Raw genomic sequence first — 14821 nt, forward strand, 5'->3', positions numbered from 1 at the left:
GAGCCCTGCGTACATTCCTCAGGTAGAAAATACCAACACGGACCCATGTAGCGTTGTTTGTGATGGATGGAGGGGGCAGACAGGTAATCTTGGAAGATAGATGGGACGAAACATGCAGACAGATTGCAAGCGTGACTCAAAGGCGAGCAGGGAAGAAAATGATAACTCGGATTGATTGGGTCCTTTTCTACATTCCTTGCAACACCTGGCCTTTACTTTACCTTTTTTCCCCTCTTTTTCTAAGCATCCCTTGGGACTCTCGATTTTGACCTTCTCTACGATCCCGATAGCTGCACCCTCGACTGCACCATTCTCCGGGCCAAGGTAACTACACCCTATTAGCACCCCAAAACAGTTGGGGTACTGACAGCAGCATCCACACCTTGGGAGACAGAACCCGCAGCCTTTCTGCATTGGATGTGTCGTTTTCACAATAAAGGGACATGATTTAATAAGCAAGGCCGCACAGGGATGGGAAATCTCATTATGGAAGCAATACTGCTCCGTCTCAATCTGTTTCTGTCTCTCCCCCCCCCCCCCCCCAATCTCCATCACATTCAAACTGGTTTTTTTCTCCCATCCTTTCAAATGTACAAAAGGTAACCTGGCTCATTTGAAAACTTTGTCCTATGCAATTCAAGACCCCATCCTTCTAGGGTCTTTACTTGGTTACCCCCAAATGCCAACGAACTCAAACCCCCCCCCCCTTCCTTTCCCAGCTGGTCGGCTTGCAGCATCTTCAAGCACCTCGGCGACGCGCCAGGCAACCGGGTATCCGCAGGCATCTGGGGTTGCCATGGCAACAGAGGAGGGTGGGCAGGGAGGGATGGAGAGAAACAATGCGGCAGTTCAGGGGAAAGTCTGGATGGGGACCTACCTGGACCAGCATCAGACAATGCTGCAGGTACCAGGATTGGTCACTTCGCACGCTTCTCCCCTCCTATGCAGCATACCACAAGGCTGCATCAACTGGTGTATCGTGTCTAGAGCAATGGTTCTGAACCTTCTTAATCCCGTGACACCTTAATCCAGTTCCTCATGTTGTGATGAACCCAAACCATAACATTATTTCGTTGCTGTAATTTTACCACTGATATGAATTGTAATGTAAATATCTGATATGCGGGATGTATTTTCATTCACTGGACCAAATTTGGCACAAATATCTGATATGCCCAAATTTTAATACCAGTGGGGTTGGGGGTGTGTGTTATTTTGTCATTTGGGAGTTGCAGTTGCTTGGATCGTTTGTGGGATTAACAGAACTCAAAAACCACTGGATGAATTGACACCAAATTTAGACACAAGACACCTAACAACCCAATGTATGTCCTTCACTCAAAAATTGATTTTGTCATTTGGGAGTTGTGGTTGCTTGGATTTATAGTTCACCTACAATCAAAGAGCATTCTGAACCCCACCAATGACAGAATTGGTCCAAACTTGACACACAGAACTCCCATGACCAACAGAAAATACTGGAAGGGTTTGGTGGGTATTGACTTTGAGTTTTGGAGTTGTAGTTCACCAACATCCAGAAAGCACTGTGGACTCAAACAATGATGGATCTGGTCTAAACTTGGCACCGATACTCCATATGCCCAAATGTGAACACTGGTGGTGTTTGGGGAAAATAGACCTTAACATTTGGGAGTTGTAGTAGCTGGGATATTATTATTATTATTATTATTAAACTTTATTTGTACCCCGCTAGCATCTCCCTAAGGACTCGATGCGGCTTGCAAAGGCCAAGGCCTCAAGAAAAACAACAAACAATAACAATACAATGCAAGCAAATTAAAAACATAAGCAATAACAACAACAAAACATAACACTATTACGCAATAAAACCAGGGCCGGGCCAATGAAGGGTAAGGTTAAAAAATGCTGGGTGTAAGAGGTGATATGTTGGGATTCTGGGCAAGTGCAATGTGCAGAGAGACTTAAGCTCTAATAAAGTGCTTCTGGGACGTAGTGCTGGAGGTTATACTATTCAGGAAAGGCACATCGGAATAGCCAGGTCTTCAAGTTCTTCCTAAAGACTGCCAACGTAGGTGCTAGTCTAATGTCTTTGGGGAGGGTGTTCCAAAGTTGGGGGGGCAACCACAGAGAAGGCCCTGTCCCTCGTCCCCACCAAATGTGCCTGCGACGCAGGTGGAATCATGAGCAGGGCCTCTCCGGATGAACGGAGAGTACGCGTGGGTTCATACATGAAGATGCGGTCACGCAGGTAGGCATAGTTCATCTACAATCAAAGAGCATTCTGAACCCCACCAACGATAGAATTGGGCCAAACTTCGCACACAGAACCCCCATGCCTTGAAGGGACTTGTTGGTGCGAGCCTCCCTCCAATCTCACACGATCTCCCTCACGTGCACATGCGCACCATGCTGCCATCCTCCAAGCACGCCTGCTCTCCCCTCCTCAATTGGAGTCTCAGAAACCCTTGACTGAGAAGCCAGCTGAGAGGCTGGCCAATCACAGCGGAGGAGGACTTTTAGTGGGAGGATTCGCAGTCTGTTTCCGAAAAGGAAGAGAAAGACAAGCTGAGAAATCTTCAGCCTTCTCTGCCAAAGCGGTTCCTAAGACCATCTGAAATATATTTTTCTGATGGTCTTCGGTGACCCCTCTGAAACCTCCTCATGACCCCCCCCCCCCAGAGGTCCTGACCCCCAGGTTTAGAAATGCTGGTGTAGACCAAGGGAAGTAATAGTCCCACTCTATTCTGGACGGTCAGACCTCACCTGGAATACCGTGTTGAGTTTTGAGCACCACAATTTCAAAAAAAAAAAAAATTGAGAATCCAAAGGTTGATGACCAAAATGATCAAAAGTCAGGAAGCTTTTAGGGAGCTGGATTTGTTTAGCTTGGAGAAGAGAAAATTGAGAGGGGACATGATAGCCATGCTAAAATATTGGAAAGGATATCATATTGAGGAGGTGGGGGAGCTTATTTTCTGCTGTTCTGGAGGCTAAGACACAGAGCAATAGGTTCAAATTGCAAGAGAAGAGATTCCACCTAAACGTTAGGAAGAACTTCCTGAGAGTTCAGCTGTTCAGCCATGGAATATGCAGCCTGGGCGTGTGATGGTTCCCTCCTCTGGAGGTTTTTAAACAGAGGCTGGATGGCCATCTGTTGGGAGTGCTTTGATTGGGTTGCTGTGAGTTTTCTGGGCTGTATAGCCATGTTCCAGGAGCATTCTCTCCTGACGTTTCACCCACATCTATGGCAGAAATCCTCAGAGGTTGTGAGGTCTGTTGGAAACCAGAAAAGTGAGGTTTATATATCTGTGGAATATCCAGGGTGGGAGAAAAACTCGTCTGCTTGAGGCAAGTGTGAATGTTGCAATTGGCCACCTTGATTAGCATTTAATGGCCTTGCAGTTTCAAAACCTAGCTGGTTGCTGCAAGGGGGGATCTTTTGTTGAGAGGTGTTAGCTGGTCCTGATAGATTCTTTGTGTGTTTTGATTGTGTTTTCTGCATGGCAGAAGGGGCATGGACTGGATAGCCCTCAGGATCTCCTTCAATTCTGTGTTTTTAATCCTAAACATGATTAATTTCCAACCATGAGGCTTATTCATGGACACTTGGAGGCAGCTTTTTCCAACCTGGTGACCTCCAGATGCATTGGTTACAACTCCCCGAATCCCCAGCCAGCTGGCAATTGTGGTCCTGACAATTCTGGAGGGCACCAGGTTGTGGAAATCTATTTTCTGGTGTGTTTACATAAGTGTTTTTTCTCTCTCTTGTTCTTTTTTTTAAAAAAAAATGACTGGAATCGCCATTGGCAGTTCTTCAATTAAGCCAATTTAGCTGGATGTTCCAGCAAGGGTTCTGAGCAGCATTAAACAGAGTAGCACAGGCAGTTCCAAGAATCAAAATAATAGGTTTGAGCCACAAGTGGCACAGGGCCAGATACCCATCAACAAAGAGTTCTGCGTCTGTCCAAATGCTGTCTTACGTACATATTCGTCACGTATTTCGCAAAATGAATCCCCAGGGCGCCCTATACCGTCGTAATCTCATTCTCAATTCTGGATTATGCTTCCCAGATGTCAGGTTGCTTTGAAGAGTGTTTGGAAACTTCTATAGGTGCGGAATATTGTGGGCAGATTTGTTTGACTCCTATATCAGTACGACAGATGCAGAGTTTTGGTCTTAGGGCACATCTGTACTGTAGAATATATGCACTTTGACAACACTTTGACTGCCTTGGCTTAATTCTGTAGAATCACGATGTTTGTAGTTCTAAAAAGTCTTTCACCTTCTTTACTGAATGCCAAACTACAACTCTCAGGATCACCTAGCACTGAGGAATGGCGGTTTATGTGGTGTAGATAGTTACATCCTTACATGTTCAACACGCAATCTAAAGTCACATTACCTTAAAGAAATGTGCTTTTATATGCTGTTCAGCTGCTGTTATTCTCAAGGATTGAAGATCTTGGGGTGCATCTACACCAGGCATGGCAAACATTGGCCTTCCAGGTGTTTTGGACTTCAACCCCCACAATACCTAACAGCCCCAAGCCTGAGGCTATTAGGAATTGTGGGAGTTGAAGTTCAAAACACCTGGATGGCCCAAGTTTGCTCATGCCTGGTATAAGCTATGATGATTTATAGTTATTCAAATATGAAATTTACACCCAAATGCCATCCCAATTTCTCCTTCAAAACATGAATTTTGTAAGGTATGCCACAGTCACCATCTAAAGCACCTGTAGGCAAAATACAGTCTGCAAGTTGCTCCTGGTCAGACATTCCCATCAGCCCTATTTATTATAGCCAATGGTAAGGAATGCTGGGAACTACAATCCAATATTCAAAGGTGTTGGAGCATGCAAGAAATCAGTGTGTGTGTGTCAACTGTAAAATAAGATGCATGAAGCTGATTGGTCGGGCAATATCTGGGGAGTTAGCTGAGCCTGGGACTTTTGGATACTGTTACATTTCTGTTCAGGCTTGAGCTATGCAGGTGCAGAGAGAGAAGAAGAGAGAGGCAGAGAGAGAGAGAGATTTTGAAGTGTGCTCTCGCTTCATGAGCTGCTGAAGGAGTTTATCCACATGGACAAAGAAAGACCATTTTAAATCTCTCATAAAAGGACATTATGTGAGTTGATGCAACTGATCACATTGTACATATGTTGTTCTGAACTACGAAGAGTAAACTACTTGTTCTGAGTGGCATATTTTCTTTCTCTGTCAAGGCAATGTGTGGGCTGATCAAATGTGAACTAAATGTAGTTTATTTTATCTTATGTTACAAAAGAGATACAGTTTATCCAGGCGCCGACACAGAAAAAAGGTGGACAAGTTTGGATACATTTAGAATATTTTCTCCAAATGCTTACATGTTTAGATTAAAGGAGAATTGATTTCTGTCTTTCTCTTCCCAGGGGCTGAAGCCAATGGATTTTAATGGTCTGGCCGACCCCTATGTCAAACTGCACCTCCTCCCTGGAGCCTGCAAGGTAACCATATCTTCGGGTTTGCCTTTTCACTTCTGCTTATCCAGACTCGGCACAATCTAATAAAGACATTCAGGGAGGCTCACCGTGGCCTCCGCAGAAACCCAAAGCATGCAACTAAATAAGAGAAATCAATTCTAGTCCACATCTCTAGAGATCAGTGGCAACGGAGCCGCATTTCTCGAACATATGAGAGGAGGCAGAGTCAACGTCAGAACCGAGAAAACAGTTTCAGAGAAGGTTCAAAAAAAGGGCTTGAATGTACTTCTGACAAATGTTAAGAGTTCTGAAGGAGAAATGAGGGCATATTTTGCATTAGTGGTCCTGTCCCAGAAATATTTTCTCCGAAGCAATTAGTATTGATTTGGATGGAGTGTACTTTTGAACAAACACACTTAGCATTGCGTAATATACATTCATGTTAAAGAAAAGCACTCAAGAAGAGAGTGAGCTGGGTCCAGCAACTAAGACAAGATTGGGGAGCTGCTTAGGTCTGTGTGTTTGCAGGGTGCCCCCCTTCTTCATCCCTTGATGCTTCCCATGTTGTGCCAAAATGAGGCACAAACAGCTCTGCAAGTCTCTTGCTGCTAATGAAAGTGGCATTTAACGAGTAATGATTCTGTATTTCCAAAAGTGTGGGTCATTGTCATTTCTTGGGGTTGTTTAAGCTTAAAGTATAATTACAAGAGACTGGCTGTGTAGGTCAAATTACTCAGTGCCAATTACAAACAAACAAACAAACTGGGGTTGGATTGCTCATATTTCTGTAGAAATTTGCTCAAAGGAGGAGGCTTTGATTTTTATCCAAGGCGCTAAGGGAGCAGGTGTTTCAATTCTTCCCCCGAGCAATTTTTCCAATCTGAATCCTCGCGCACACCTTGACGCTGCTATTAGTCCCGCTGGGGGAACAAATACAGGGATAATATCCACTCTGCTCTTTCCTCAGGAGGTCTAATAGTAGCACTACGGCACGTGTGATTCAGACTAGTAAAACAGCATAAGGGGGAAAGAAGTAAATACTACCCACATTTCACCTATGTGGAGGACACTGTGGCTGCACCCACACTGTAGAATTAATGCGGTTTGACACCACTTGAACTGCCATGGCTCAGTACTATAGAATCATGGAAGTTGTGGTTTGGTGAGACACTGGCATTCCTTGGCAGAGATGGCTAAAGACCTTCAGGTGGCTGATCAACATCTACACCAACCTAAGATGTTCCCATAGATCAGTGGTTCCCAACCTGTGGTCTGTGGACACAAGAACTAAAATATGGTCCGCACCCTCACCATTACTACATCGTTGCAATGAGAGCAACTGGTCTCGCGAAACCCTCTTTTAGTGCCGAGGCAACAGGGATGTTGAGAGGAGAGAGGCTAACTACCCATGAAAGGCCTGACAACAAGCCTTCTGACTGCTGTTACCTGTCCTCCTCCTCTTTCCCGCTGAGTGAAGCCATTCCATGTGGCACCTGGAAGCAGGGGTGCCTTGGTGTCTTCATTTTTTGGGCTGTTCCTGGGATTATTTTGAGTGCTGGTTCAGAAAACTGCATTGGATGGACCACATCGGCTCTAGTTTCTGATAAATCTAGTAGTTGCCACATAATCTAGAGCTGATGTGGTCTATCCAATGCAATTTTGTGAATCATTCTTGGTGCCTTGTTTTTTTTCAGACCTGCTCCTGTGGTTATTTGGACTACTGATTCAGAAAATTGCATTGGATAGACCGCATCAGCTCTAGATTATTAAATATGGTTTTCGATGGGCGAGCAGATGGTGACTACTGGATGGCATATGTTCTGTTTCAGAAACTAGAGCTAATGTGGTCTATCCAATACAATTTTCTGAATCAGCACCCCAAATAACCAAGCCGAATCTAAAGTTGACCTAAAACTGATCATAACTCTTTTGACACTAACATTGGAGAGTGGTTCCTGGTCAAGTGGTCCCTTGACCGGGGACCATTGACATAGAAGCACCTTGGGTGGGTGAAGTATAGCTTACATGGCAGGCAACCTAATATTGATTTCTTTTTATCCCAGTGCCTCTAAACCCTGAAGATTCACCATCCTAACCGAGATCTATGGAGCTGTAGTTCAACATATTTTCAAGGCACAAGTTTGCCACCTTCTGTTTTCATATTTTTCTAGTTTCATATTTCAATCACAGAATACTTAAAACAAGATGTGATAGTCACCTTTTCTAGCATCATATTCGCATCTTATGTTAAGTATCCTGTGATGGAGATGGAATTGGGAGCTAATGGAATATATAAAGGTTTGTGCTCGCTAGGGATGGGCACACAGTTTACATTTTATTAAACTCAATGGGAATTGAATTCTGGTTTCTAGTAACGACAGCTTTGATCAGTATATATATTGGAAGATAAGGTCTGTGATTCTTTGCTTGCTGGAGTGCATGATTCATTTTATTACATTCAATGGGAATTTAATCTCAGGTTCTAGTAAAGACATCTTAGATCAGTGTATGTATGTGGGTAACCACATATTTGAATATCCGAAGGTCTGAGATTTTCTGCTACCGGCATTACATTTTATTAAACTGAATGAAAATTTAATTCCAGATTCTAGTAAAGACATCTTAGACCTGGCCGCACTTCTAAACTCATTACTTGGGGGGAAGGGCATTGTCAAAGGCACTTATACCCAGCTAAGGGCCAGAGGGATGTAACATGTTCCTACACAGAAGCATATCTAATTGAGTTCAGTGGAACTTACTCCCAAGTGAAAGGGTCGGATATCACAGCCTTTTTGGAGAAAAAAAAAACTTCCTTTGAACCCAACAGGAAATAGATGCAAACAAACATGGGGAAGGAATCCCACTGGAGCACTGCAGCGCACACAAATACCTGGCAGTTAAACTGGACTGTGCTCTGGCCTACAAGAAGCAGTGCTTGAATATCAAGCAAAAAGTGGGTGCTAGAAACAATATCATATGAAAGCTGACTGGCACAACCTGGGGATCACAACCAGATACAGTAAAGACATCTTCCCTTGCACTTTACTACTCTGTTGCTGAGTACGCATGCCCAGTGTTTAGCACATCTCACCACGCTAAAACAGTAGATGTGGCTATTAATGGAACATGCCACATTATCATAGGATGTCTACGCCCTGCACCATTGAAGAAATCATACTATTTAGCTGGTATTGCACCACCTGACATCCACCCAGAAGTAGCAGCCAATAATGTTTGGATAATAATACCCTGTTTGGATATCAGCCAGCACGCCAATTCCTTAACAAGAAATAGTTTTCTAAAATCTACAGAGATATTCGCAGGAACACTACAGCAAGCTAGAGTCCAAAACTGGCAGGCAAAAATCTGGAACCTCAAGCCATAGCTGGTACTGGATGAGAGACTCCCCTCGGGCACACAGAAGACTGGAAGGTGCTGAACAGATTGTGCTCTGGCACCATGAGATGCAGAGCCAACCTTAAGAAATGAGGCCACAAAGTAGAGTCCACGACATGCGAATCTGGAGAAGAGCAGACCACAGACCACCTATTACAATGCAGCCTGAGCCCTGCCATATGCACAACAGAGGACCTTCTTGCAGCAACACAAGAGGCACTCCAAGTGGCCAGCTACTGGTCAAAGGACATTTAGTATAATGCTAAAAAAATTCTGAAATTCTAAAAAAAGTTCTGAGAGTGCCTTGGACTGCCAGAAGATCCAACCAGTCAATACTTCAGGAAATAAAGCCCGACTGCTCATTGGAGGGAAGGATAGTAGAGGCCAAGATAAAGTACTTTGGACACATTATGAGAAGAAAGGAAAGCTTAGAGAAGACAATGATGCTGGGGAAAATGGAAGGAAAAAGGAAAAGGGGACAACCAAGGGCAAGATAGATGGATGTTATCCTTAAAGTGATTGGCTTGACTCTGAAGGAGCTGGGAATGGTGACGGCCGACAGGGTGCTCTGGCGTGGGATGGTCCATTTTTTAAAAAATCCAGTTAATTTTGACAGAAAATCATATAGGGAATTTTAAATGTTGATTGTATCGAACAAGGAGATGTTTAATGCATGGGATAAAAAGGTTGTGGAGTTGTGGGATAAGAATGCCTGGCGTGGAAGGCAATTTACAGATCAACCAATGGGAGTGCAGATGGGGAATAATAATGATGGGGTATCAAAAGGGGATATATTCCATGAATATGTGGACATACATATATATGCCGGGAAGGGATGTGGGAAATTGGGTGAAGTAAAATAATATTAGTCAGGGATCATGGTTGAAGCATCCTTTGTACTGATGTGCTATCAGAGTAGGGAACTGAGTGACTTTCAAGCCCAGTGTAAAACATTCAAGTTATTATTATGGGGTCAACGCAGGGCAGGACATTGTGTACTGGAGCTTGGGATATTGTGTGAATTCAATCCTAGTTTTTCCTTCACCTTAGAAAACTCTTTCTCTCTAGGCAAACAAACTGAAAACACGAACCCAGCACAACACTCTCAACCCTGTGTGGAATGAGTCCCTAACATACAATGGGATAACTGCTGAGGATATGGCCCGGAAAACTCTGCGGTGAGATGTGACCCACTCAACTAGCTTAAAATCCTAGCCTTGTTCACTTCCACAGCCACCCCTTTGCAAAAAATACTCCTCCACCCTTTCCTTGTCTTTCTTTTTCCCAGAATCTCTGTCTGCGATGAAGATAAACTGACCCACAATGAGTTCATTGGAGAGACTCGGGTGCCGCTGAGACGCCTGCGGCCCGGCCAGAAGAGGCATTTCAACCTGTGCTTGGAGCGGCAACAACCGGTGAGAGTGGAGCGTAAGGAGTTTGTATACCCCAAAGTGAGTCAGCTCTATCTCTTTGATTAATTAGCAAGGATCAGACATCCGCACACAACCTCTAGCCCAGCCTTTCTCAACCTTTTTGACCTGAAACAACTCGTGAAATCATTTTCCGGTCTCAGCAAAGCCTGCATACAAATTATTATGTCTACAGTTTTTTAAAAAGTACATTTGTTTTATTTTTCCTCTACAAAATGATTGTGGAATCTTAGGTTGAGAAACCCTGCTCTAGCCATCCATCTGTTCAATCACCTTGGCCTTCGATTCCATTCCTTCTTAACACCTCACAGCCCCACTTCTCCCCAGGGTACATGAGGCTGCATCGACATTGCCATATAATTCAGTTTCTGACTCCAGATTATCTGCTTTAAACTGGATTTTATGGGTCTACACTGACTGAGGGGGCCAAAATCAGCTTTCCTCATTGTGTAGATTTTCAGCCTTTGCACAACTAATTCTACCTCTTCCGGTGTTAGAATGGTTGTGATCATTCCATGGCATATTTCAAATATTGGCGAGCAGAAGGGGAATTGTTACCTATTTTTTGTTGACCGTTATTTTGTGCTACTCAACTTCATTTTGATAGAAAGCATGAATGATGCATGAATCAGTGTTCAGGGAACCGATTTCCAATAACCCAGATAAAAGACTGGTACGTACCAATAAGCACAGTTTATATCAGTGCTTCTGAAGCTATCTTATGTAGGGGATCTGCAATTTCCCCTTGCCAAGGACTGGTAGCAAACTGTACCTGGAAATTTCCTGAAAGCTCTTCAAAAATAAGCTACTAATGACTCATGGACTTCCACTTCAAATCACACTTGTTGATCCCATGCATATCATCAATTTTCCTTGGTGGAAATGAATAAAAACTACCTCCCTTTTAAAAATTGTGCTATGGCTATACTTGGTCATCCCTTGTTGCCTGCCTTTCACCCCATTTGTACAATACAGTTGCTCACACATTCTCTGGATTCTTCAACTCCTTGTGTTTTCACTGAAAAATGCAGAGAAACAAGATGTCACTTAATTGCCTCTTCCTTCCACAGCTGGCTTCACCTTCCTCCATGACAGCTGCTCTGCGTGGAATCTCCTGCTATCTGAGAGAGGTGAGAGACATCTCCTTCCTCTCTTTTCTATTTCTCAGTAAATAGAAATCAAGACATGGTTAGACCAGAGATACCCAAACTTGGGTCCTCTGGGTCTTTTGGAAATCTTTCTCCAGAAGAGCAAACCAGCTTTGGCCAACAGTCATTTCATTGAGAGATTCAAGTGAACTATGGGCATGTCCAAACACAAAACACCCCTCCTCTCTCTCTATCACCCTTGTCACCTTTACACTACAGTCTGCTAACACTGGGATGCCTCTTAGTTGTAACTGTCATGGCTGTACCCTATGGGATCCTTGAAATTCATAGAATCATAGAGTTGAAAGAGAAGAGACCTTGTGAGCCATCCAGTCCAACCCCCTGCCAATAACAGGAAAATAACATTCAAAGCACCCCTGACAGGTGGCCATCCAGTCTCTGTTTAAAAGGAGCCTCCACCACACTCCAGGGCAGAGTCCCACTGCTGAACAGCTCTCACAGTTAGAAAGTTCTTCCTAATGTTCAGGTGGAATCTCCTTTCCTGTAGTTTCCTGTAGAAACAAGCCTGCACTCTCCTCCCTAGGACTTCCCCTTACATATTTATACATGGCCATCATGTCTCCGCTCAGCCTTCTCTTCTGCAGGTTACACGTGTCCAGCTCTTTAAGCTGTTTCTCATAGGGCTTGTTCTCCAGACCCTTGATCATTTGAATCGCCCTCCTCTGGACACTTTCCAGCTTGTCAACATTTCCCTTCAATTGCAGTGCCCAGAATTGGACACAGTGTGCTTCCCGGTGTGGGCTGACCAAGGCAAAATAGAGGGGTAGCATGGCTTCCCTGGATCTAGACACAAGACTCCTATTTATGTAGGCCAAAATCCCATAGGCTTTTTTTTTTTTGCCATCACATGCCATTGTAGTTTGATAAGGTACTAGAGCTCTTAGTCTGAGTATACTAAATGCCTCTCACTACACAACAAATCCCTAGATTCCAGAGGACAGAGCCATGGCAGTTAAAGTGGTTTAGTTGGCTCTCCATATCTATGGATTCTGCATCCTGCCTTGTAATGGTTGTGAAAGAGGAATTTAGCTGGTGCAGCTTCTCAGGCAAACAGAGTAACAAGGCACACCTGCTGAAATCTGCCCTTCTACACTACCATTACAAAAACAGGAGCCTTCTCTAATTTTTACTCTGGCAACCCTACTTGCAAAGGAGTCACGTTCTCCTCGCCATCCAATAACTTCATCCATTTTTATTTTCTCCACTTGATTATCCATCTCATCGTTCTCTCTCCCTCAGCATTAAATTAGGCTGAGGACCACACGAAGTAGTCCAGATTGCCCAGTCTTGGGTGAGATGATAGGTTAGTGGGATGCCAGCTGTGAAAGAGGCTCCATTGAAGCCTGACAAGCTACAAGGCCCCGGGGAGGGATGAAAAGAGTCTACTTGCTTCATCGAATCTCCAGCATAAGTGAGAGGCCTTCAAAATGCTTCATTGGGGCTGTCAAACAGAGTTTCAACAGTTATGTTGCAAATATTTGTTCTAAAAGGTCGGTGGGTATTTCAGAATTGGTGTACACTACTTTGAAAGTCTTGGGATTGAACTGATATATTAGAATTGTAAATTATAATATTTATTTCATGTAGAGACTCTTAACACTCTTTCCTTTTGTCTACTAAACAGCTAGAGCCTCCAACTGGCTGGGCCCTGGAGGAAAGGGGCCGCATCCTCCTGGCCCTTACATACATCTCCGAGCGCCACGGACTCCTGGTGTCCATCCTCCGCTGTGCCCACTTAGCTGCCATGGACGTGTGTGGCTACTCAGACCCCTATGTCAAAGCGTGAGGGCATTTTACACAATAGGGGAAGGAGGGGGTGTTAAGCCTTGGCTAGCATTAATCCTTATTACGAGTAGCGAGACACAAGGAATTAATGTTGGAGGAGATGGCTGGCTTGTTTTCAATCTTCTCAATCACAGATGGTGAAGGATGTTTGGAACTGCAGCTCAACATCTGGTGGGCCATAGCTTCCACATCCTATCTTCTAACTTAGGAGTTATTTTTATCCTAGCTCCTCTTTGTCTTTCCTGCTAGTATTGAGAAGAAAATATTCACCCTTTTAAATGTCTTTATGCTTTGAGTGTTGGGTGGTGAAATGGTTTGAGTGCTGGATTAGGACTCTAGAAGGCCAGAGTTTAGATCGCCACTTGGGCATGGAAACTCATTGGCTGACGTTGGGCTAGTCATACTATCTCAGCCTCAGAAGGCAGCAATCGCAAAACCCTTCTGAACCAATCCTGCCAAGAAAACCTTGTGATAGGGTTTTAAATATCTAATATGTTTTAATTTTTACTTAATTTTTAATTTTAATATTTTGGAATGGTATGTGTTTTAAGGCATTGAATAATTGCCTCTGTTGTAAGCCACCTTGAGTCCCATTCGGGGTAGAGAAAGGCAGGGTATAAATAGGGTAAATAAATAAATAAATCCCCCATCCCCTCTCCAGAAAGAAAGTAAGAAACTAGATACAGGTGTAGAGTCCAAACCCTCCAGTTAGTTTCCCCTTCACTTGCTCTTTTTATGGAGGCACAATGGCAAGGGGATAGGAAGATGGGAGGAAGCCTAGTGTGCCAGGTGCAGAGAGCTGAGAGTGGTAGCGGTGTTGTGCTTTTGCTGCTCTGTCCCTCTGTGGGGCACCCCAACTCCTTCTGCGGGCCACATCTGGCTCCCAGGCCACGTGTTGTGCAGCACTGGTCTAAATCAAGATTTTGTAATTTATCCTCTACTCATTATCCTTTACTTTTAGTATGCTGTCTTGGGGAGATGAGAATTGTATTTTAACAACATCCATAGGGCTACAAGCTGTTCACACCGGCCTAAGTAAATAGGATCATCCCGCTGTGTATTGTTTACAGATATCTGAAGCCAGACGAAGAAAAGAAATCGAAGCATAAAACAACTGTGAAAAAGAAGACATTGAATCCAGAATATAATGAGGTGAAGGAAGGCGAATGAGTAAAATAATTGCATGTTTTGGGAGTCAAAGCCTGAATTTAAGCTTTGAGGAGGGAGAGATGCTTGAACAAGAGAACCAAAATCCCTGGGTTCTAATTTGATCTCTCTTTTTTTCCTCCTTGCTACGTTTTAGGACTTTTTCTACGAGATTGAGCAGTCAGATCTTGGCCAGAAATCTCTGGAGATAACAGTTTGGGATTACGACATTGGGAAATCCAATGATTTCATTGGTGAGAAAGGATGGGAGAGGCAGTGGTGGCTGGGGAACAGGCAAAACATACTTTCGTTTTCATTGGGGTCCTTCGCACTAACCCCAGTGAATGTGTGGGGCTGGCTGTACTATATAATGGATAAGGCTATAAATATATTCAATGTCACAGGGGGAATGTCTTTGGAGATGTGACTCCCTTGCAAGAAAATGAG

The 14821-nt window shown here is 43.9% G+C and overlaps 1 protein-coding gene across 4 annotated transcripts in view; it reads left to right on the forward strand.

The window, feature by feature from the left end:
• DOC2A (double C2 domain alpha) overlaps positions 1-14821 on the forward strand; it is an 84783-nt gene that overhangs the window by 65456 nt on the left and 4506 nt on the right. For 3 of the 4 annotated variants that reach the window (XM_060780245.2, XM_067469833.1, XM_060780243.2), the window contains exons 3-10: positions 245-324; positions 5398-5472; positions 9913-10022; positions 10133-10295; positions 11345-11404; positions 13068-13225; positions 14299-14380; positions 14532-14628. In XM_060780245.2, the coding sequence (XP_060636228.1) occupies positions 245-324; positions 5398-5472; positions 9913-10022; positions 10133-10295; positions 11345-11404; positions 13068-13225; positions 14299-14380; positions 14532-14628 (825 nt within the window). The remainder of the gene's footprint in view (positions 1-244; positions 325-5397; positions 5473-9912; positions 10023-10132; positions 10296-11344; positions 11405-13067; positions 13226-14298; positions 14381-14531; positions 14629-14821) is intronic. The other variant, XM_060780244.2, reaches the window with a different exon arrangement.

Source organism: Anolis sagrei, chromosome 6 (assembly GCF_037176765.1).
Source record: "Anolis sagrei isolate rAnoSag1 chromosome 6, rAnoSag1.mat, whole genome shotgun sequence".
NCBI lineage: Eukaryota > Metazoa > Chordata > Lepidosauria > Squamata > Dactyloidae > Anolis > Anolis sagrei.